This window comes from Eptesicus fuscus, chromosome 12 (assembly GCF_027574615.1).
Source record: "Eptesicus fuscus isolate TK198812 chromosome 12, DD_ASM_mEF_20220401, whole genome shotgun sequence".
NCBI lineage: Eukaryota > Metazoa > Chordata > Mammalia > Chiroptera > Vespertilionidae > Eptesicus > Eptesicus fuscus.
Window position 1 is genome coordinate 59227484 of NC_072484.1, and position 23158 is coordinate 59250641.

General features: G+C 37.0%; 1 protein-coding gene across 4 annotated transcripts in view; it reads right to left on the reverse strand.

Moving 5' to 3' along the window:
• Nucleotides 1-23158, reverse strand: part of L3MBTL4 (L3MBTL histone methyl-lysine binding protein 4) — a 323126-nt gene that overhangs the window by 240791 nt on the left and 59177 nt on the right. For all 4 annotated transcript variants that reach the window (XM_054724420.1, XM_054724421.1, XM_054724422.1 and 1 more), the window contains exon 4: nt 11849-11900. In XM_054724420.1, the coding sequence (XP_054580395.1) occupies nt 11849-11900 (52 nt within the window). The remainder of the gene's footprint in view (nt 1-11848; nt 11901-23158) is intronic.

Sequence of the window (23158 nt, forward strand, 5' to 3'; positions counted from 1 at the left end):
ACACCTGAAACCTATCTAGTAATTTTATTAAGCAATATAACCCCAATAAATTCATTTTTAAAAATATTTTTAAAAGAAGAAAACCACTGCCCTAGAGTCAGGGCCAGACTCCTATTGCAGATGGCCCTAAAACAGGGGCAGGATGAGAGCTCTCTGACCACAATTTGTTCTTGAATTTCTAGGAGTCTCCATCCTCCTCCCAAAATGTATTTTGACAGTATAGCCCTTTACTTGAGGAAGCTTAAATGATCTCTTTTCCTTTTAAAAGAAGGACTGGAATAAAACCCCATGTAAAGAATTTTAGTCTTGAGCCTCTATGTGCTGTGAAGCCACTCGATGTTTTCAAACAAACAAGTGCCCTAATGAGCTTTGGACCAGATTATCTCCTGTCCTTCCCATTGTTGGCTTTGTGGTTTACATTTCTTTTAAAGACTGTTAGAGGCTTAGAAGTGACAGACTAAGAAGGGAAGACTAGTAATAGAGATATCAGAAAGGCAGCTGTCTCAGCAAGTAGGCATGAGTTGATGAGGTCTTGATTTGAGACAGCCGCTATCAGGATTGAGAGGGGCCAAAAGAATTCAGAGAGATATTTGAATGAGATGTAACAAAATTGGACAATGAGATGGGAAAAAGAGGACTTTTATAGCTTAGGAGACTGACTTTGTAATTGTCTGTGCCATTAAGAAAGACAAAGAAAACCAATGGGAGCCAGGGACTCAACAAACTCACTATTTTCTGCTAATGACACAGACTCTGTGTTAGGTACTAATGATTTACAGAAGCATAAGAGATAGTTTTGCCCTTAAGGAGTTTGCAGCTTACTGGAGAATCAGATAACTATTCTAAAACAAGGAAAATCCAACCTCATAGACATGAGCTAAGGGCTATGAGAACAAAGTGGACAGAACAATCAAGATTGTCTTGAAGACACTATTCATTCAGTTTTCACTTTTTATTCAACAAATATTAATTGAATACTTACTATGTGCTAGAGGATTATAATACAGCATGAAACAAACAAAAATCCCTATCTTTATCCACAATAAATCCTAGTGTGCAAGGACAGACAATAAACAACATAAATAAGTAAAATACATAGCATGTCATATGGCATTACAAAGAAAATAAAGCAGAGAAATGGGTTAGGAAATATGAGCAGCAGAGGATCTGTAATTTTTATATATGTTGATTTCTCATCAAAAACAATGGATGCAAAAAGACAATTAAATGATATCTTTAAAATACAGAAAGCCATACAACTGTTAAGTAAAAGAATTATACACCAAATGTAAACATCCTCCAAAAAATGAGTGAAAAACATTTTTAAATTTAATAAAAATTAGTTTTGATATGTTTATAATTTCTTTTATAGAATGATGTAGTTTCTACTCTTGACTATTTCCTCATACCTAGATAGTTCATTTAGTCTCCTAAAAATACTCTTATAAGACCATTTTCCCCTTTAAACATTTAAGACTTTAAGCTACTTTGAATTCCTTTTTATATAGAAAGACAGGTAGATTGGCAAGCATAATCTATTCTTTGCCCACCTGAATTTATTTACATCATTCTTATATATTACATTCTCACATATCCTTTTAGTTTTTCCATTCTGTTCCACAGATTCTTGGACTATTACTATATAACCAGAATGTTGGGAGTTTCAGTATAAAATATCTTTATCTATTTTAAATTAAAACCAGTTGGGATTCTATTTTGGAACTGAATTAAATATTAATTTGGGGAGAATTAACATCTTTGTGTTATGCTTTTTCATTTGTTCAGATATTTACATGTACTGATAGGATTTTCTAGTTCTATTCATATGATGTCCACTTTTCTTATTCACTTTATTCAAAATATTTTTATACTTTATTGCTGTTATGGGTGCAATATTTTTGTTTTATTTTTTAAATATATTTTATTGATTTCAGAGAGTATGGGACTGGGAGAGAGAGATAGAAACATCAATGATCAGAGAGAATCATTGATCAGCTGCCTCCTGCATGCCCCTACTGAGGATTGAGCCCCCAACCCAGGCATGTGTCCTTGACCAGAATCAAACCTGGGATCCTTCTGTCTGCAGGCTGATGCTCTATCCACTGAGCAAAACCAGCTAGGGCATAAACATTTGTTCTTTCAAAGGTGAAGGACAGTTCATCTGTGCCCCTGGCTGGACCTCATCTTCCAGTTTCTTCTACTGTACGACCTATTCAAATGTTCAACATTTTTGTCAGTGCACCTTGATAATCATTAATTTGCTAGGAAATTATCTAGTTCCTCCAGAGTTTCAAATGTGTTACATGTATTACTTTCTCTCTCACTTTTACTTACTTCCCCAAAATTTATTTATTTATTCACTTAAAATACCAATAACAAACTCGTTACACTAGTAACATCTATTTTTATCTTAATTTAATTTATTTTATTGTTGATAGTATTACAGAAGTCTTCCATTTCCTTCCTTTGCTCCCTCTCACTGCTACTTTTTTTTAAAAAAAACTTCCACATCATTAGTTAATTTTCCCTTCTCAATTAGTAATTAAGGTTAAGATGCATATGGAACATGCATTTGGAAGATTCCTGGCTTAGGAGATGGGTAAATGGTGACAGCATTAAAAGAGAGCAAGAACAAAGAGAATGAGAAGAATGGGAAAGTGTAAACTGATATAATGAAGGAAAACCAGGTGGAGTACACTTCCAGTGTGGAGCTGAGATATGAATCTGCAGCTAGGTAGAAATAACTGGAGTAGCATCAAGACAATAACAAGTGCTTGATGATTTGGCTCAGTGGATAGAACATTGGGGGGTCAGTGGTTCTATTCCAATCAAAGGCACATACTGTCCCAGTTGTGGCACATACAGGAGGCAATCAATAGATGTGTCTCTCTCACATCCATGTTTCTCTCTGTGTGTCTCCCTCTCCCTTACACTCTCTCTAAAACTCAATGGCAAAATATCCTAGGGTGAGGATTAGCAACAACGACAAAAAGACAATAACAGAAGTTACCAAAAGAAAAAGTGTAAAATGAAAAGAGAAGCAAGTTGAAACACAGGGGAATCTCCACACTGAAATGGAAGGTAGAGAATAAATAACTGATAAGAGTAAGCATTAAGATATACAAACCAGAACAGAATGATCTATCAAAATACAAGGAAAGAGCAAATGAAGAAGGAAGAGAAGAAGGGATAGGAGGGGAGGAAGAAGAAGTGAAGGAAGAGTAGATGGAGAAGGAGAAGAAGGTGGAAAAGAGGAAGAAATAGTCAACACCTCAATTGAGAGGGCAGTTCAGATGGGTGAACATAGAACAGAAGAAAGAAGCCAAGAAGAACTTGCCAAATACATAAAGGGAGCACTTAAACAACAGGGCGGAATGAGGATCAGGATTCCTTAGTGGGCCTTGTTCTGTCACTAGAAGAGAGTAAAGAACTAAGGACTCTCAAAAAAATCTGAATATTAAAATATTCAGGTGACGGTGAAGGTCACAGGAAAGAGCACATTTATATTCAGATTTTACAGTTATCTGATTTCCCCCTTGATGTGGGGCAGACAGGTCTATGAAGATAATTTTCATCACTGAGATTCCTTAAAGAAGACCCATGTAATTATGGGTTGATATTAAAATACTCTCCTATGAACACCACCCTGTAAATCCATCAAATTAACATACATCCATATAAGATGGCAATATTCTCTTTGGAAAGTGATTAACTACATGTTTCCCTTGACCTTTTTCATCTATGTATCCTGGAGACATCTAATAAAATCTGTTAAATATAATTTAGCTGCAGTTGTTATTGCTACTTTCATTAATTTAAATAGTTCTATCAGGATTTAGACTGTCCTCTATTCAAGATATTCCCTGCTAGGCTGTAATTAATTGGAATACTTAAAATATTATTCAAATTGTTGTTTTATTCTTCACACTAAAAGTTTTTTAAATAAATTATTTTCCAAAATCATATCTTAACCTCTTAACTTTTGAACCTTTTAAAACAGCAACCATTCTTAGAGAATGTAAATTTTAAATCCATAAAAAAGACTGTTTCTATTCACTAGTAGACCATTTGAGGCAATGAAGATAATTTCATTAGTTGAAAGATAACACTGTTTAAATGACAGCTATAATATATAAGCATCTAAAATAGTTTCATAAAAATTCCTAGAAAGTACACTCAAAGGCATCAGTGGAGATTCCAATAGTCACCACTGGTCCCTTCTCTATTGAGCTCTTTAGAACTCTTTTACAATGATAGCCCTAGTCCTGACTTGAATTATAATGTTGTATAAACACAACAAGAAAGTGTAGATCTAATAACTAACAAACCCTAAACTATGTGCTAAAGGAGGTGAATAATGGCATTGTTCCCTAATAGATACAAAATAATTTCCATTTCCTGCAAGAAAGCCCAAAGTGATTCTGCAAGTTATAACTTGTGGATGGCAGAAAAATGGCTTCCCAAAGATATCCATATTCTGATCCCTAGAAACTGTGATTATGTTACATCATATATTAAAAGAGATTTTGCAGTTGTGATATATTTAACTCCTTGAGATGGGGATGTTACCTTGGATTATCCAGGAGGGCCCAATATAAGCACAGGGATCCTTAAAAGTAGAGAAGCTTTCACAGCTGTGAACAGAAAGTGTGACTCCAACAGAAGGGTCAGAGAGATGCTACGTTACTGGCTTTGAAGATGGATGAAGGGGCCATGAGCCAAGGAGTGAAAGTGTCTTCTAGAAGTAGGAAAAGGCAAGGAAACAGGTCCTCCCCTAGAGCCTCAAGAAGGAATGCTGCCCTGCCCACATGTTACCTTTAGCCTAGTGCAACTCAGGTCAGACTTCTAACTTACTGAATTGTAAGGTAACACATTTCTGATATTGGAGTGGTTAAGTCATGACTATAGGAAACTAATACAGAACTGTACATCATCTATATGTATAAAAGGCTAAGTGACCATCTGACCGTTCAACTAGCTGGTAGGTATGATACACACTGACCACCAGGGGGCAGACGCTCAATGCAGGAGCTGCCGAGCTGCTGTGACTTGACAGCGGCAGTTTTCGGGTGATGCACCCTGGAACCAGAGAGGAAGGAGCCCAATTCTAGAGTGCATCACCCGAGAACTGCCCTCTCGTAATCCGGGACCCCTCGGGGGATGTTAGAGAGCCGGTTTTGGCCCAATCCCCACAGCCAGGCCAAGGGGAACCCACTTGCTGGAGGGACCCTGCTCATTCCGCAGATACCCTTTGAGCAGCGGCCAGGGAGGGACCTCAGGAGGTTGGCTCCAGGGTGTGTCCGTCTCTCCCAGTCCTGCCCCTATCAGCCACCTTCTAATTAATTGCCTTTCAATGTGCACGAATCCGTGCACTGGGGCACTAGTAAATAATAAGTAATGATATTTAGTAAACTGTTCAAATTTACTAAATACATAATAACTGAAAATGGACCAAATAATCATTTTTTATTTGCCTTAAAAATAAAAAGGAATCCACAAATAAATAAATTCATTTAGGATGACAGTTACCACATTGTAGGTACTGTATTATCTCTCTGATTTAAACTGGTGTCACTGTAGATAATACAGAAATTATAAAAGAGCAATTAAAAGAATTCATCCATAGCTACTATTTTCCTGTGTCTTTAAGCCAATGTTTCAGGAATTAATTTCTAATAGCACATGTAGACAGCATCCAAAACTCTTCACTAGCTTAGCATTTTTTAATACAGAAAGAAAGCTTATGATGTTAACTCTCCAAAATAGTTTCAAATATAGTCATAAAGCTTCAGGGCTGGAAGACATCTAATAAATCAGCTAATCCTTTTAAAGATGAAGGAAGTGATTTCCCCAAGGTTTAGTTTTGGCATAAATGTCTTATTTCATGGAGCCATTACCTTGATAAGCCATAAATGTACACTAATTTAAATAACTGGTTTCAATTCCCAAGCAACCTTTCTATGTTTTAAAAAACCATCAATAAAACACAGCTTCCTTGTCAAGTTAAACTTGGAATTACTGAATTCAGATTTGCTATTATAAAATGTTAATTATGACAACTATATGAGAAAAAAATAATTTCTCCTAGAATCCTAAGCACGGTGAAGACAACTACAGATACTTAAAAATATCTCCCCCTGAAAAAAGGCAAACTATGACTTATATTTGGTAGAATACTTTTTGACATATAGCAAAATTAAAATAGCAGTGTCATAAACTTCTAAAATCTGTCTTTATATAACTTCAGCCTTATGTAGGTGGAGAAATCTTTCTAGTCCAAAATCTGTCACATAGATTCATTCAAGGTACGAACTTCACAGAGAGTGTTGTGCCAGGTCCTTGGGCATGTGGAGAACAGCACACCATGCCCCTCCCAAGGTACCGCCCACCAGTGCTCTTTCCATGGTTCTGAGAATTCCATCTTGGTTTTGCATGGGCTTCTCTTCCTCTCTCACCTGAGAGATTATCCTCAGCCTCCGCTAACTGCTCCCCTAGAGAGGGCTCTCTGCACTCTCAGGTTCATCTATGACTCACGCTTCAGGATCACCAAATCCAAACCTGCTCCTTAAACTCTTCTCACCAGCTTCTGACCCAGACTCTTCAAATGTGCCATAGGCCCTCAATCTCCACATGAAAACCTAGCACTGTCCCTCAAATGTGGTCCATATGTTCCTTAAGTCAGTGAACAGTATCTATATTAGATCCAGTGATCCCTCCTCCAGCCCCTGTCGTGGGCCACTTAACAGATCCTATGGCTCCTACCTCCTATAGTTTTGGAATCTGTCTCCTCCTCTCAGCCACCCCTGCTCTGTAGTACATGGGCAGCCCATCTCATCAGTTCTTGGTAGTACACTGATCTCTTGGCTCATCTTCTGTCTACACCCACTCCCCCATCCTACTCAAGAGATATCTCTGGAGTTCTCTCTCCACAAGAAAGGCTATCCTCTCCTTCCCAAAGCTTCCCATATCTTTAGTAACTGTAGTACAATATCCAACCAGCTTAGCACAGTAACAAGGTGTTTCTCCACTTACCTATACCAACTTCCACCCTTATCAACTGGTTTCTCTCTTCACTTACTCAAATACTTATAAAGGACCTACTATGTGCTAGGCTCTATTCACACAGTGGACAAAAATAAACATGACCCCTCACTCACAAGCTTTAAATTCTAGTGGAGAATAATCAAATAATCCAGAATATAATTATAAACTATATTAAGTAATTTCACAGAATATAGCACCATGAGAGCATAGAACAGACAGACCAGCTTAGCCTGGGAGATCAGGGAAAGCTTTCCTTACGAAAGAGGAGAAACACTCCAGACAGGAAGCACAGCAGTTACAGGTGTCCTGTAGCAGGACCTTACATAAGGCCAGCAATTGTCAGAGCACAAGAGAAGAATGAGCACATAGCTGAAGGTGATGCTGAGAAGACAAGAAAGGGCCAGATTCTGCAGGTTTTAGATGCCTTAGTAAGAATTTGCTCATATACTATCCTACTGGCAATAGGGAGCATTTGAAAGATTTTAAGCAAAGAAAATATAGGGTTGACAGGATCCAGCTTGTGCTTTCAAAAGGGCAATGTGGCTGTATTGTGGAGTCTGGATTAGGTCATCTCAAGAGTAGGTCTTAGGACATCAGCTGGAACAACCAGGCAAGGGGTGATGGGGATGACAGCTTGAACTCAGATGGTGGTAGAAAAGATGAAAAGAGTAGAAAGACGAGAAAAATACTCCAGAAGCAGAAGCAATAGCACTGACAGACTACTAATGGGAAGTGAAAAAATAAGGTGTCTAGATGGCCACCCAAGTCTTGGCTGGGCATATGATGGTTGGGCCAAGTGGCCAACTAGGGATATCTTCATATCCTAGGACCATTGGGTCTGAGCATTTCTAAGATGAGATTGATTTTAAATCAAATATAAGATTTTTATCCCCAAATAACTGATATATTTATCAACCTTCCAAACATTTTTATAAATCTGTATCTTTTAAATCTGCTCAACTTACTAAAGACCAAACCTTTGCCACTATCATTTTCTCATGCTCTACATTTTCATCAGAACAGTCACAAAATATTGGCAATAATCTTCTATTTTCACTTAAAATGTTTTATAAAAAAAAATACTTTCTGTAGTAAGCTACATCCCAAAGAGGCTTTTCAGGAAAGGCTGTCAAAAACATATTGTGCTACTCACTTGCATTTATGTATGATAAGAACAACAAATGGCGTTTTGGAGGTTTAACTTTATAGCTATCTTTTCCTTAAAGTAAAACAAGATCTTCCTTAAGTAGGATAAAACACTTTTAAAAAAATGCTTCAGCCAATGCTAATTCTCTAGAGTAAATAATTTTACAACAGTTCTTTAGGAATCTCAAATAAAATATGATAGCTGATACCAAAAAAGATTCTAAAAATTAAAAAAATAATACATAAATTCCCTATTAACTGTTTAAGAAAAATACCATTTGTTGAGTATTTACCAAGAACTAAATAAATCATAAACATTTTCTCATTTAATCCTAAAATTTTTTGAAGAGATTGTAAAAATAAAGGAAAATCTCATTTAAAATGGAGTCAGGAGCCACAAAGAAAGAGCTCTCGTGCACACACCACTCATCCTAACTTTACATATTCCAGCAGGAAGAAGGTTACTTTACATACTATACAGGAAGAAGGAAGATTTTTCTCCTTGCCCCACAGCAACTCAGCCAATGAGAAGCTGCCACAAGCCCAAACTCTCACTCTTCTCCAATAAACTTTTGTTCAGTATCACCCATTCCATCACCTTCCCCTCCTCTATCAAAGCACGCTCCTCCCCTGTTCTCCAGACTTGCCTATGGTTAACTATAGTTTGCTTGTCCCAAATGGCATTTCTTCTACTATACCCAAATAAACTCAATTTTCCTGGTTAAATCATTTACCTTTCTGTTTTCTTAACATTTAGAAGGGGAAAAGCCAGATCACTTGCCCAATTGAAGAAATCAGTTGTTGTTTTTGAGAAACTTCAAAAGCAGAGGTCTGGAATTACCTAGTGATTGGCAATACTAATTCTATAAACTTTAAACATATATATTTATTAACAAACAATACTTACTGATACAAGCCTCATTTTAGGGATATCTATGACAGTTGTTAAATTTTTTGAATTACCAGGTTAGCTCAGAGAGTTTCCAAAAGAACCAAAAAGAATCAATCTCATGGCATGACTATATCAAGAAAAATCTAGTTCAGTCCCCAAGGAAACAGAGGCTATATTAGACACCATTAATATTTTAATTATTAGCAGTTACTTCACCCATGCCATTTCCAAGCAGGATTCCAGTTTTTTCTACCTTTATTTTAATAACTACAAAGAAGGGAGAATATTAAAGTAGAAAGTTCATAAATAAATAGAAAGTGCATAGACTTTAGAATTTGCTAAATTTGGAGTTCAAATCCTGGATTCACCACTAACTAGTAAAGTTCACCCTAAATAAATTAAATGGTCTCTCAAGGCTTTATGATCGATAACACATGGGTCAATGTTAATGACACAGATTGATCATTCAATAAATTAGTTTTAATAGAATTTCCAAAGAATTTAATTTTCAAAGGAAGCCCTTGCTTGTTGTAAAATCACTACCAAGAATTGAGTGTTTTTCAGTATAATTTCTGTTCACATATAAATATGTATGTGTACATAATTTTTGTTTTATTATTTTCAATATATAAGATAAATTATTAGATCTCTTTTGTTTTGCAAGTTGCCCACAGAAAAGATTAAAAAATTCCCAGGAACTATAGGAAGAAAATCCCCACTTTAATACTAGGACAACAGGCAATTTAGAGAATAGTTTCCTTTATCCCACTAAATGTGGTAAAAATGTAAATTACCTCAACTCCCCTCTCCCCCCAAAAATTCAATTTGCATTTCAACTAGCAGCATGTAGCATCTGTATACACAAGTCAAAGCTCATCCGTCTTCTAAACATTGAGCTATCTATGTTCTACACCTGGGAAAATAACAACAATATCAGATTTGGAGAAGAATAAACCAGAGGATGAAACATTTGAAAATGAACCACTAACTATAAAACAAGTCTGACAATGGAAGGACAATAGCAAAAAGTTACTTTCTATTAAACTGAAAAACTATTTTTAAAAAACATGTAGTTGGTTATAATGAAACTATAATAAATTGTTAAAAAGAATCTTTTGGAGACTGAATATTTTTAAATGATTGTTCTAACTCTGCTTTTTTTTGTGTGTGTGTGTGGAGTCAATTTTCAACCATGGGATAAGAGAATCTAAAACAATTTACATTAGTGGGAAAATATAGCTGCAAGGAAGAAACAACACATAATAAATCACAACCTTCCTCTCAGAAGAAAACAAATGTGTTGTTTAAAAAAAAAAAAAACAACAACCTGCTGTTAGGGCCAGGTACAGTCCAAATTTATTTCTGGAATTGCAGTGTTGCATAACTGAAGTATATTTCAATGGAGCTGAACATCAAGTTATATAATTATCAATTACCATATTCTATTTTGGTGGGTTTCTTTTGTTTTGTTTTGTTTTTTGTTTTTTAAGCAAAGAAAAAGATGCGACTGGGTGACAGTAAAAGAAGAAAATAAATTTAAAGTAGCATATTTTTCTTATAGTTGAAAACAATTTTTATTTTAAAAATCATTTAGGGGAAAGGCCACAAATTTTCAATATTTTGCCCCAAGACTAAGCAATATAAAATGATCTTTAAAAACCTAAATTCTGCCTGTCTGGTGTTGCTCAGTGGTTGAGTGTCAACCCAGGAACCAAGAGGTTGCCAGATCAACAAGCTTGGATTGTGGGCTCAATTCCTAGTAGGGGCCAGGCAGGAGGCAGCCAATGGATGTTTCTCTCTCATCAATGTTTCTATCTCCTTATTGATCTCCCTTCCTCTCTCTCTAAAAATCAATGAAAACATATTTTAAAATAATAATAAAAATAAAATAAAAACCTAAATTCTTTTTTGTTATTTTTTCAAGGTATTTTTAGATTTTTCTTTTATTAAAAATTTAAATCTTACTCAACAAACACTTAAGGTACCTTAAAAGATCATTAAAGAAAAATTATCAAATTTATATGCTTTCTTCCCATGGAGAACAGCACAAATGTTGAACATTCAGCTATATTTTACAGAAAGTTTAAAAACAATTATTCTCTTGTGTAGCAATAACCACAAAATATATGGAATATATGTTCCAGGCAACTAGCATCTGCATTTTTTATTTAAATTTAAAGCATCAGAGTATTAGTTGAATATTCTAAAGCTGTATTAGTAAACATGATAAGTGCTATTCATCTTAGAGCAAATGTATAATCTCCTTTAAAACATGACTTTAATAGAAGAGTGCAAGTGCTATCATTACAAGAGTAAACCAATCTGAGAAAAGCTTAAGGGAAGAATTATAAATTAACTAAGTGGGATTTATTGTTTTCTTGTTCACAGGAAAAGTTTACAAATCAAAAGTTGTTTTACTTAAAGCTTTTTAAAAAGCAACTAAATGAGATAAGAACTTTATACTTTTTCTTAATGAATATATAGGGTAGGGCAAAAGTAGGTTTATAGTTAGTTATTCACACGGAAAATAATACAAGAATAAACTGTTTTGGATTCTCACAACTGTAAACCTACTTTTGCCCCACCTTGTATTTGAAAATCGTTGATTTCACTGATAAAGTCAACAGAATATGCAGCACACTGTTAATAAATAATACTACTATTATAGACTAAAATTAGTAAAACTAAGCCAAGTAAAGCCACCTAATAAAAGTTTCATTTAAAAGTTGTTCCTTGTGAACTAAAGCTGGAAATGGTGATAATTACCGTGACTCAGAGGATCTGCCCCATCCCTGGGCTTTCCTTCTTCAGCTGGCTCCTAGAACACAGGAAATGTGGTTTAGACCATATTTTTGGATAACTGTTTGAAACACTGAAAACTAACTTTTCCGTTTGCAGGAAGCCAAGCCATGAAAAGCACTGTAATGAAGGGGACAATATATCAGGAGTCAGTGCCCTCCAGGTGGGTGTACAAACCCTAGGAAAGGCATATACCACAATCCATTCAGACACAAGAGGAATCCTTTATTACTGTGTGGGGAGGAAAAATAATGTTTCCTCCTGCCCTTCTAAGTTCTTCTGGCTGGACTAATAATCAAATTAATATGAGACAGATTAATAGGAGAAAATGAGCAAATTCATTACGTATGTACATAAAAATAGGAGACTCAAGGACAGATAGGCTAGGGAAGGCTTATATGCCATCTTGAGCTAAGGAGAAAGGGGTCTAGGGGTTATGGTTTGGCACTTCAAAGGACAGGAAGGCAATTCACAGGGAGGTGGAAAAGAAATGTTTGGTAAATAGATGTTTGCTGGACCATCTTTAACAATGAACATAGAGAGGACTTTGTTCAAAGGGGCCTTGCTAGATTCCTCCCTATCACACCAGTTTATATTAAACTATAGTTATCTATGAAAATAGCTCCCTTCCCGGAGCAAACCCTCTATCTAAATTTTGGAGGACAGTTAAAGGGAAGGTCAAAGGTTTTTCCTGAATCTTCTTGTTTCTTGAAAATAACCAGGTATATTTTGGGGTGGAAAACTCTGTTACCTGACAGTTCACATTGACCAGAGCAACTCCCTAATGAGATCCCTGGATCTGATAGTCACACAAGAGGCAGCAGACAGGAGAGGGATGTCCCACACTAAAGCCGAGTTCTCCTTCCTACCTTTGATTTCAGCCTAGGCTCAGTTAAGAAAACATTACCTAATTTTAGCCAAAGTGACCTTCACAAATGGACAAATGACTTCAAAGATTTCTGTGAAGAAACTACAGACCAAAGATGAAGAACAATAGAAGCAATCAATCAAAAGACAGCACGCCTTCTCTCCATGGAGAAGCACTCATTAGGCACACTCAGAAATCTAAAGGAAAGCTGACCATTTAGCAAAGACTGAGGGAATCACTTCTATTCTGAAAGATACAGCAGCAAAGAGCATGTGTTACTGGGTATCTGACAGGTGTTTTATTTACATAACTTGAGTCCAGTGCATAGATCCATGCACCTGTGGGGTCCCTCAGCCTGGCCTGCGGTAATTGGGCCGAAACCAGCTCTCCAACATCCCTGAGGGGTCCCAGATTCCAAGAGGTCACAGGCCAGGCCGAGGGACCCCACTGGTGCATGGGTCCGGGGAGGGATCGTGGGAGGGCTCCAGGGTGTGTCCAGCCCATCTCACCTAGTCCCAATTGGCCAGACCCCAGCAGCAAGCTAACCTACCGGTTGGAGTGTCTGCCCCCTGGTAGTCAGTGTGTGTCACAGTGACTGGCCAAATTGTCGAACTGTCGACCTATCAGTTGGACACAGCATAATAGGCTTTTATTATATAGGATTTGGTCGCCATAAACAATGTATGCCCCTTATAAAAATTCATAACAATTGTACACTTCCAATTAAGGAACAGTTTTTAATTTAAAAATCTTCCAAATGAAGGGTTTTGATGGGCTTTGAACTCACTTTTGGTAACATGAATATGCAATACTTTTCTTTAGTTCCCAGGAAAAACTAATTGTTAACAGAGAAGGTAAAAATTCAGTAGCTGAAATCTAAAAAAAAACAAAAAAACAAAAAAGCACCTTTGTATTATTGATGGCTGACACTGAAAAATGAGTGTCACAATTTAATAATTTTGGCCAATAATCATCTCTTCAGTTTATTCCTCTATCTTTGGGACATGACTTTTTCTTTTTTTAAAATACATATTTTATTGATTTCAGAGAGGAAGGGAGAGGGAGAGACAGAAACATCAATGATGAGAGAGAATCATTGATTGGCTGCCTCCTGCACACCCCTACTGGGGATCAAGCCTGCAACTTTGGGATACAGCATGTGCCCTTTGGCTGGAATCGAACCTGAGACCCACCGTTCACTCCACAGGCCGACTGCTCTTTCCACTGAGCCAAACCAGCTAGGGCTGGGAGATGTCTTTTTAAACTATCACTAGAGTGGACTGACCATCCCAGTTTTCTCAGAACTATCCTGGTGACAATTCTGAAGTCCCACACCTAGGGACCCCTCAATTCTAGACAAACCAGGATGGTCAGTCATCTTAGCTATGACATTAAAACCAAACCTAAAAAACTAAACCTCTGATAATAGTAACACAAAGCTCTGAATCAGGTTTTTGAAAAAGAATCACGAATATTAATATTTTGGTGAGAGTAAACTCATTTTTAAATGTTGAAATAAGCCCTAGCTGGTTTGGCTTAATGGATAGAGCATTGGCCTGCAAACTGAAGGGTCTCGGGTTCAGTTCTGGTCAAGGGCATATGTCCAGGTTGAACGCTCGATCCCCAGTAGGGAGCTTGCAGGAGGAAGCCAATCAATGATTCTCTCTCATCAGTGGTGTTTCTATCTCTCTCTCCCTCTCCCTTCCTCTCTAAAATCAATAAAAATATATTTAAAAAAATAAAATGTTGAAATAAGTACTATTAATTTCATTTTTATATTATGCTTTTTTAGTTTCTTTTTTAGCCTATGGCTTTGAGGTACAAAATGCAATTTGTTTAGTAGTAAATTATATAATTTGCAAATAAGCAAATAAACCACATATATCAAGATATGTGATTAAAGTTTCTTTATTGATAGGTAAAGCAAACCAACAATTTTGAAACTGACTGCATCAGGCTGCCATTTGCCCATATAGCCACATATAACTGAGTGTGATCAATTCTTGAGGTGCCTTAGCTTACTATCTTTCCATACATATAATTTATTTTAGTTTTTGAGTTCATATAGTTCAAGGTAAAAATGTATATAGAAAAAAATAGTACAGTGAAAACTTGCCTACCTGTCCTCCCCCATCTGGCCAACTCATAATACCTCCACCCAGTAATCACTGTTATTAGATTCTAACATATCCTTGAGAAATTTTATTTATGAAAATACAAATAAACATTAATATAAATTCTTATTTTCTTGTTCTTTTGCACAAAAGGTATCACATCATAATACTGTTTTCTAGATCTCTTTTCACTTAGAATGCCTTGGAGATCATTATCCTGTTATGAAGAGCATTCTTTTTTCATCACTGTACAGCATTGTCCTGATTGGATATTTCATGATTTATTTAGCTGGCTCCATGTTTACAGATGCTCAGATAGTTTCCTATCTTTTTTCCAGTCATATAAAGCTGCAGTGAGAAACTAGCACAGATGTCAGTGTGCATATGTGCAAGGATGTCTAGGGAATGGTCTCTCAGAAGCGGAGACTTGTGTTGTCCTGCTGATAAGTGCCACCAAGTTTAGCTCCACACGAGCTGGTCTGTGGACAGTCCCACAGCCTCAGATCAGGGCCTGTTTTCCCACTATCTGGCCAAAAGGGGGAGTTATTAAATGTTTGGATTTTTGCCAAGATGACAAGTGAAAAATGATATCTCACTATAGTTTTAATTTGTACTTGTTTCACTAGGAGGAAGTTGAAGATCACTTTGTATATTTAAAAACCATTTGTATTTCCCTTTTTGTGAAATAGCTCTTTCTATATTTGGTCCATTTTTCTATTGGAATAATTACTCATCTTTTGCTCTTAATAAATCAGAAAGATTATTCCTTTCTCTACATTATGAGATGCATTATTTATTTTTTCCAGTTTGTCATTTCTCTGTTTCACTTAAGTTATGGTATTTTTTAATATGCAGAGATTTTTGTTGTTGTTTTTTTAAGCAATGAAACTATAGAACTTCTCTTTTATGGCTTCTAGATTTGGGTAATAGTTAGAAAACCCTTCTCAATTCCCAGATAATAGACCTCCTTTGTTTATGTCTATTACACCTACAGCTTATTTCTTACAGTTAAATATTTGATAAATCTAACTTTATACTAGGATGTGGTGTAAAGCCACAATATTTTTGCCCAGGTGACCATTCAGTTGTCCCAAGACCACTTGCTGAATAGTCCTTCTCCTCCCCATTAGTCTAGATGTGTGGATTACACATTAAGCTCCATGTGCATTTGCTCCTACTTCGGCCTTGTCTCTTCACTTGTTTAGTTCGTTTATTCCAGTATCAGTGCTTTTACTTCTGTGAGCCTCAGTTTCCTGGTCTGTCTTAGAGATAATAACTTCTTCACTGGATCATTTTAAGATTTAGAGATCCACAGACAAAGCCTTATTATAGCACATGGCACATGGCAGACTCTCAGCAGTAGCTATTACAGTTATTTTTGCCAAATTCAAATTGCTAAGAATGTACACTGTTTCAAGTATTAAGTTAGTCTGCATACTTGTATTTACCGCCTGAAGAAACATATCTCAAATGAACAAAATCACTGATGAGAGAAGAATTCTGAGAGAAAAGTCAAGAAAAATCTTAAAATCCTATCTGAATTAATTACCTATTTTAAAACATTTGTTAAATGTTTTAATAGGCCAGGATCTGTGCTGGGTCTTAAGGGTACACATAAAATGCAATTTCCAGTGTGTGTGCACTGACTAGCCACCATTTGGCAGGAGGTTAGCATATGCTGAATGGCTAATAGAGGGCAAAATGAAGACTGGGTTTACTCTGCTGTTCCCAGCTCCTTATCACATTCTCACCCCCTGAGGGTGGTAACAGTGAGCTTCCAGTTCTCCCTGTCCTGCTCTGGGCTCACCTTTGCCTTCCTGCCTCTCCCTGAGCACAGCCCTCACTGCTGCTCTTCTGAGGTTCCATCTCACCCACTGTCTGTTTCAGTCGCCCCTTTCCACCATCCAGTCACTCTCAGCTTCACAAACATGACAATCAGGAGATCGCTACCTCCCTCCACAAGTTGCAAATATGCACAACCAAAGTCCCATGGTGCAGCTTCATCTGAATGCCCTACAAGCTCCTGAATCTCAATAATTGCAAAATTAATTCATCCTTTTATACCAAAGCCTCTTCTCATTCCCATTCAAAGTACCCTGAGGTCACTCTGCAGCTTCTTTCACCCACATTTCCTCCCCCACTAGCTCAATCCCCTTGTGGTGGGCTGGCTTCTCAGATGACCCCTAATGAATCATGCCTTTGCAGAACCTCCTCCTCCCCTGAGGGCGGGTGAAACCTAACACTTGTTTCTAGAGCACAGAATATGGCAAAGGGGATGGCATAGTCACTCTCTCGATTGCATTACATTGTATGACTCCACCTCAGCTGACTAGAACAAGAGGGTCTGCTGCTGGTCTTGAAAAAGTTGGCTGCCATGTGTGAGAGGACCACGTGGAGAGGAACTGCAGGGCCTCTCAGAGCCAAGAGTGTTCCCTGCTTGACACCAGCAAGAAAGCAGAAACGTCAGTCCTACAATTGTAAGGAACAGAACTTTGCCAACAACCACATGAGCTTGGAAGAGGCCCCTGAGCTCCAAAAGTAAGTCAGCCAGGCCGATACTTTGACTAGACCCCTTGAGACCCAGAGCAGAGAATCTATTTAAGCCATGCATGGACATCTAGCCTACATAATGTGAGGTAATAATAAGTGTTTGAAGCTGCTAAGTTTGTAGTAATGTGTTATACGGCAATGCAAAACTACTACACACCTATTGAGCCTTTAGGAGTCAGCTCAGAAAGCTTTATTTAATCCCACTTCTTCCCACCAAGCTAAGTTGGGTAACCTTCTGAAGCCTGGAAACATCCTACACAAATGTCTATTATTGAGCCTATTACATTGCACTACCATCATCTGTCTTCTGCAGTCTCCTGCTTTGATGAGCTTACTGAAGGCAGTGTCTTAATGTTTTATCCCTAAAACACAGCCTAACACCTACTCTAGCTTAACAAATATCTGCTGAATGAAGCCATAAATGTAAGATCCAGAATAGTATGTTCTGCCTGGAAGATTTCACATTCAAAATTACTGTGGATATCTTTGTGCAATTAGCAAGGTAGCATCCTGATAAAGACATACTTCAGCATGCATGCGAACCACCTGGGAATCTTGTTAAAATGCAGATCTTTATTCAGTAGGTCTGGAGGGGAGGCTTAAGATTATGAGTTTCCAACAAGCCCCCAGCTGATGATACTACTGAAGGTCTGTGGGCCACAGGATGAGCTCCATGACCATCATTTACCAGGCAGGGGTTAGACATCAAAAAGCAATAACCCAATCCTATCCACCTCTCTTCTAATGTGTGGGGAAGCATGGGACTTGGTTGGAAAGTCTGTAAGAAGGATTCTTTGAAAGGTCGGGGGTCTCTGGGGGAAGCTTCTCCAAACAAGTTTGAGTCCCTGGCTGTTTTTTGGAATTTTTATGTTTAATCTCTAAGACCCGACCTTGTAGAAGCATGTGTTTTCTCAAGGATATTTATTCTGTTGATAGTATTTAATAGTTAATTTTAGTTCAAGTTGTTGTTATAATAAAAGCCTAAGAAGGCAGGCAAACAAGGCTACTTGGTGGCTATAGCCAAGTAGTCCCTTAGTCTTTCTTTCATAGAAACATGTGTCAGAGTAATCATTCATCCGTTGTTCAGGGTCTGGTCAGTCCCAGCAAAGTGGTTCCCTGTGTGAGGACCCAGGAATGCAAAAAATGTGGCAGAACCCTTGAAAACGAAGAGGAAAAGAACAAAAGTAAGTAACTGGAGTCCGCTTAGGATTTCCAAGTTTGAGGGAATTCTTTCTCAGCTAAGGTTTCATAATGGGACAACAGTTGTCCATAGAACAGCAACAGTATATTACAGTGCTGAAACAGTTATTAAAAGCAAATGGTGCCTATGTTACAGAAGAACAACTAAAAGGCTTATTAAAAATTGTTATAATTTATAATCCTTGGTTCTCTGATGTTGGAACGCTAGACCTTAATCTCTGGGAACAAGTGGGCAAAAATTTAAAAAGAAATCAGTCCCATCTACTGGTGAAAGAACAATTAGAGTTGGGACACAAAGAACCTTCTAATAGCCCCTGGAATTGTCCTATTTTTGCAATTCCCAAAAAATTTAAAAAGTGGAGGCTTTTACATGATTTAAGAGCCATTAATATTAATATTCAGCCCATGGGGCCTCTCCAGCCTGTACTTTCCTCCCTGGCCATAATCCCACAAAAATGGCCTATTATTATAATAGATTTAAAAAATTGTTTCTATACCATTCCTTTGACTACCCAAGATCGGGAGAAATTTGCATTCACTCTCCCCTCAATTAACAATGAGGGACCTGCTCAAAAATATCACTGGAAAGTCCTGGCACTCTGCATGCAAAATGATGAACTGAATCAGATCTAATTTTCTATGATAGCTCTGTACCCCAATTTCATCCCTCTTTACCCATGAAATACACGGGAAATTTACATAATTCAAAACAATGTGAATCTCTTCTCATAAAGGTTCTATTGAAAAAAACTGAAATGGTAACAAAATAGTATTCAAGAGTTGATTATGTGAGCACCACAGCTACTGAAGCATTTTTATAAATACTATATCATTCAAATATGAAAAGAAACATATAATATGCTGTCTGTCACTCAGATAGTAGATTAGGATGTTTGGCTCACACTTCTTTATTTGCTATTGAAATTCTGCCTAGATAGAAAATATATATATCCCTCACAAAAATAAATTACCGCCCACTTCAGAGTTAAATTACCCAAGTTCTTTCTGTCCATATATTTTTCAGATGTATCAAGGTTAAAGATATATACACCAGATATAATAATTTTATATTTCAGAATAAATTTACATTTCTCATATGATATACTAACCTAACTCTTGAACAATTTTGCAAATAAGGAAGAATTTAATATCATACAATAAAGCAGAAAAATGCTGACTTTGGGTGGGGTAACCTAAGGCCAAATCCCCATTCCACCCATAATGTGCTATATATTCTCTGGATCTGATGAACAAATGACATATGTTCTCTGGACCTGATTTATTTTGACTGTAAAATAAATGTTCTTCAAAGCTCCTGCTGTCTTTAACATTCTTTGCTTCTGTCTGAGCTAATTATTTCATAAATGTAATAAATTAACACTACTATTAATAGAGAGCTAATTTTTTAAAAACAAAAGAAAAAACTGGCAATTTACCTAATCCTCCCAGACAGAACACTTAAGAAAATCAATATGAATTGAGAAAAATAAAATCATTACTATGATTTCCCAGGATTCAAACTTTAGTTCTGAAAACTGAAAATAAAGTTTTAGGAGGATAAATAAATAGTACTCGGAAAAACAGGAGATAAAGATTTGAGGAACATAAAATAAGTCTCTGCTGTGGTATATTTCCATTTGTCAATTTTAAATCCATCATATTGGAAGAGAGGATTATGAGATGAGAAAATCACGAAGATGGCCCTGGAGGCATCGTATGCTTTTACTACAAGTTACAGGGATCTTTCTAATTAATCAGTATCTACATTTCCCTGAGTATGAATTCCAATCAAGGAAGCAAAACACAACATTTCACCCACTGATTTGTGTTTGGCAGTTTCAAGTCACCGCCTTGGAATGTCAGATCATGCCTCTTCCGTTCCCACACTGTCAGACAGAGTCCCTGGCACAGAAGGACTTGGAAGCACCCTGCTGTTCCTCTTCCGTAAGCACAGAGAGTGATATCTATGGTTTCATGAACTACAGAAAACACTGAAACCCTATGTAATAATTCCAGTAATAAACTACTTTTGAATTTCACCTGCTGTTTCAATTCCACTTTTCAAATTCTCTTTTGGTGTGATCCAATGTGAGATACAAACTGAAGGTAAAGGAAATTAACCTTTCAGAAAAAAATTGAGGAGAGGATTACTTTCCATTGCCTTACTAGAATTCAGATGCAGACAAGGAGAAGGAAATGTTCTGATTTTGTTCAAACACTCAATAGCATAGCTACTATCTCTGAATGAAATCTCTCCATAGTGTTTGTATTAATCATGTTTTTCATTTATTTTCTATATTTTTTGGTGCTCAGACATTTTGGGAGCTTTTGGACAGGGGAGAGATTGTTCCTCCCAGAGAGAGCTAATTCCTAGAGATAGCAAACAACTAGCCTGTGTTTCTTCCCCTTGATATGCAAATCAATTACTCCAGAGTCCATAAGAGACTTGCTCTTTTTATCAGGCCCTTGCAGTCTGGGATGCTATCCTCCTAAATCACCCCCAGCAGAGACAGCTCCTATAGATAAAGACCAAGGAAAATATTCAAACCAGACAATCCTAAACCTGTTACCCTGCCTCGCCCATTCCTTCCTTTAAAAAACACAATAAAGGCTTTTTGCCTACATTTTCCTCTCACTCCTCCTGCCTCCTGACCAATGTTGGTCCTTCCCTATATGGTCCTGCAAGGTGTGATGTGCCCCTCCTATTGGGAAACATGAGTAACTCTTTTCAATAGCAGCTGTCTCTTGATCTGCTAGCCTCACTATATCTGAATAAAAACAGATATATTTCAAAATAATGTTTGCTGCCGAAACTGGTTTGGCTCAGTGGATAGAGCGTCGGCCTGCGGACTCAAGGGTCCCAGGTTCGATTCCGGTCAAGGGCATGTACCTTGGTTGCGGGCACATCCCCAGTGGGGAGTGTGCAAGAGGCAGCTGATCGATGTTTCTCTCTCATCGATGTTTCTAACTTTCTATCCCTCTCGCTTCCTCTCTGTAAAAAATCAATAAAATATATTAAAAAAAAAAGTTTCAAAATAATGTTTGCTAATTATACAAAATAACAAAGGGAAAGATATCTAAAATAGTTTTATAAACATATTTCCATGTTTACTCCACATATAAAAGAATTACATTGGCTGATGCAAACTATTATCAGTCGTGTGTAGGGCAACAAGATGATAAAAAATTTAGAACTACTGAAAATAAGAAACAAAATAACCCCACCCTAAACATGTTCTCAGTATCTATTTAAGGATATTACAAAATATATTTCATTACACTATGCCCAAGTTGAAGGCAACCATGGCCCATCTTGTCAGCATACCAAGTCCAAAATCACAATATCAAGTATAATTTCATCTGTTCTGCCTTCAAGACCCATCTAAGCTCAGCCACCCAAATCCACTCTAGTCATCTTACTATCTTTTAAGTACCACCACTTACACTTATTAAAATAGAAAGACCTTAAAGATCTTCTAGCCTGGCCGGTGTTGCACAGTGGTTGAGTGTCAACCTATGAACCAGGAGGTCATGATTCGATTTCTGGTCAAGGCACATGCCTGAGTTATGGCTTATCCCCAGTTAGGGGGCATTCAGGAGGCAGCCGATTAATCTATGATTCTCTCTCATGATTGATGTTTCTATCGCTCTCTTCCTCTCCCTTTCTCTCTGAAATCAATTTTAAAATACATATTTTTAAAAATATTCTAGAATAAGACTTTTGTTCTACAGACAAAAAAAAAAACGAGCCCCAGTCTGGTGAAGGACTTGCCCTTGGTCACAGAAGGAATTATCACCAGAGCCAAAGACTAAAATGTAAATATTCTGATGCCTCTAGCCCAACCATCAGTTTAAAAACTTGCAAGAGCAACATCTGTTCAGTAGGACAAGTCATTATAATCTCATCATACATCACATGTGTGACATTTGCTTTCAACCCCATACCTTTGCTCATGCTGCCTCCTTGGCCCAGATGATCCCTACTATAACCCTTCAACTTTCTTAGCTCTCAAGGTTACTTAATTGCCTACAGAGAGCACCTGGATGTTAAAATGCAAATAAGTTGTATTCTCTCATATTACATTTTTACCAAGTTAGATTTAAGGGCCACATTTTACAACAGAATTAAATATGTGTTAGATAAACATTTTTAGTTATTAAATAAATTAAGTAAGGCATGAAACGTGGACATCTTACATACTCTTCATCCTTCAAGGTCAGACACAAGCCCCAATAAGCCCACCTTTTCCTGAAGGCTGAATGTGCCTTAAGAGCACTATGTGCATAAGTACTTAGTTGTATTGCATTACTATAGATAAGCTCCTGCTCTTTTATTCAGCAATGCTAAATCCTTTAGGCAAAATATAATGTCTTATATTTCTATTTTTCAAAGCTCATAATTCACTAATTAGGTATAGATTCTAAGAGGTTCAGATGGAGAAGAAGAATGCTTGCTAACATATATATACAATTAAAGACCACATATTTTATACTTATATAGTCAAATAAAATTTCCTTTTTTATTTGGGAAACTTGCATTTTAGA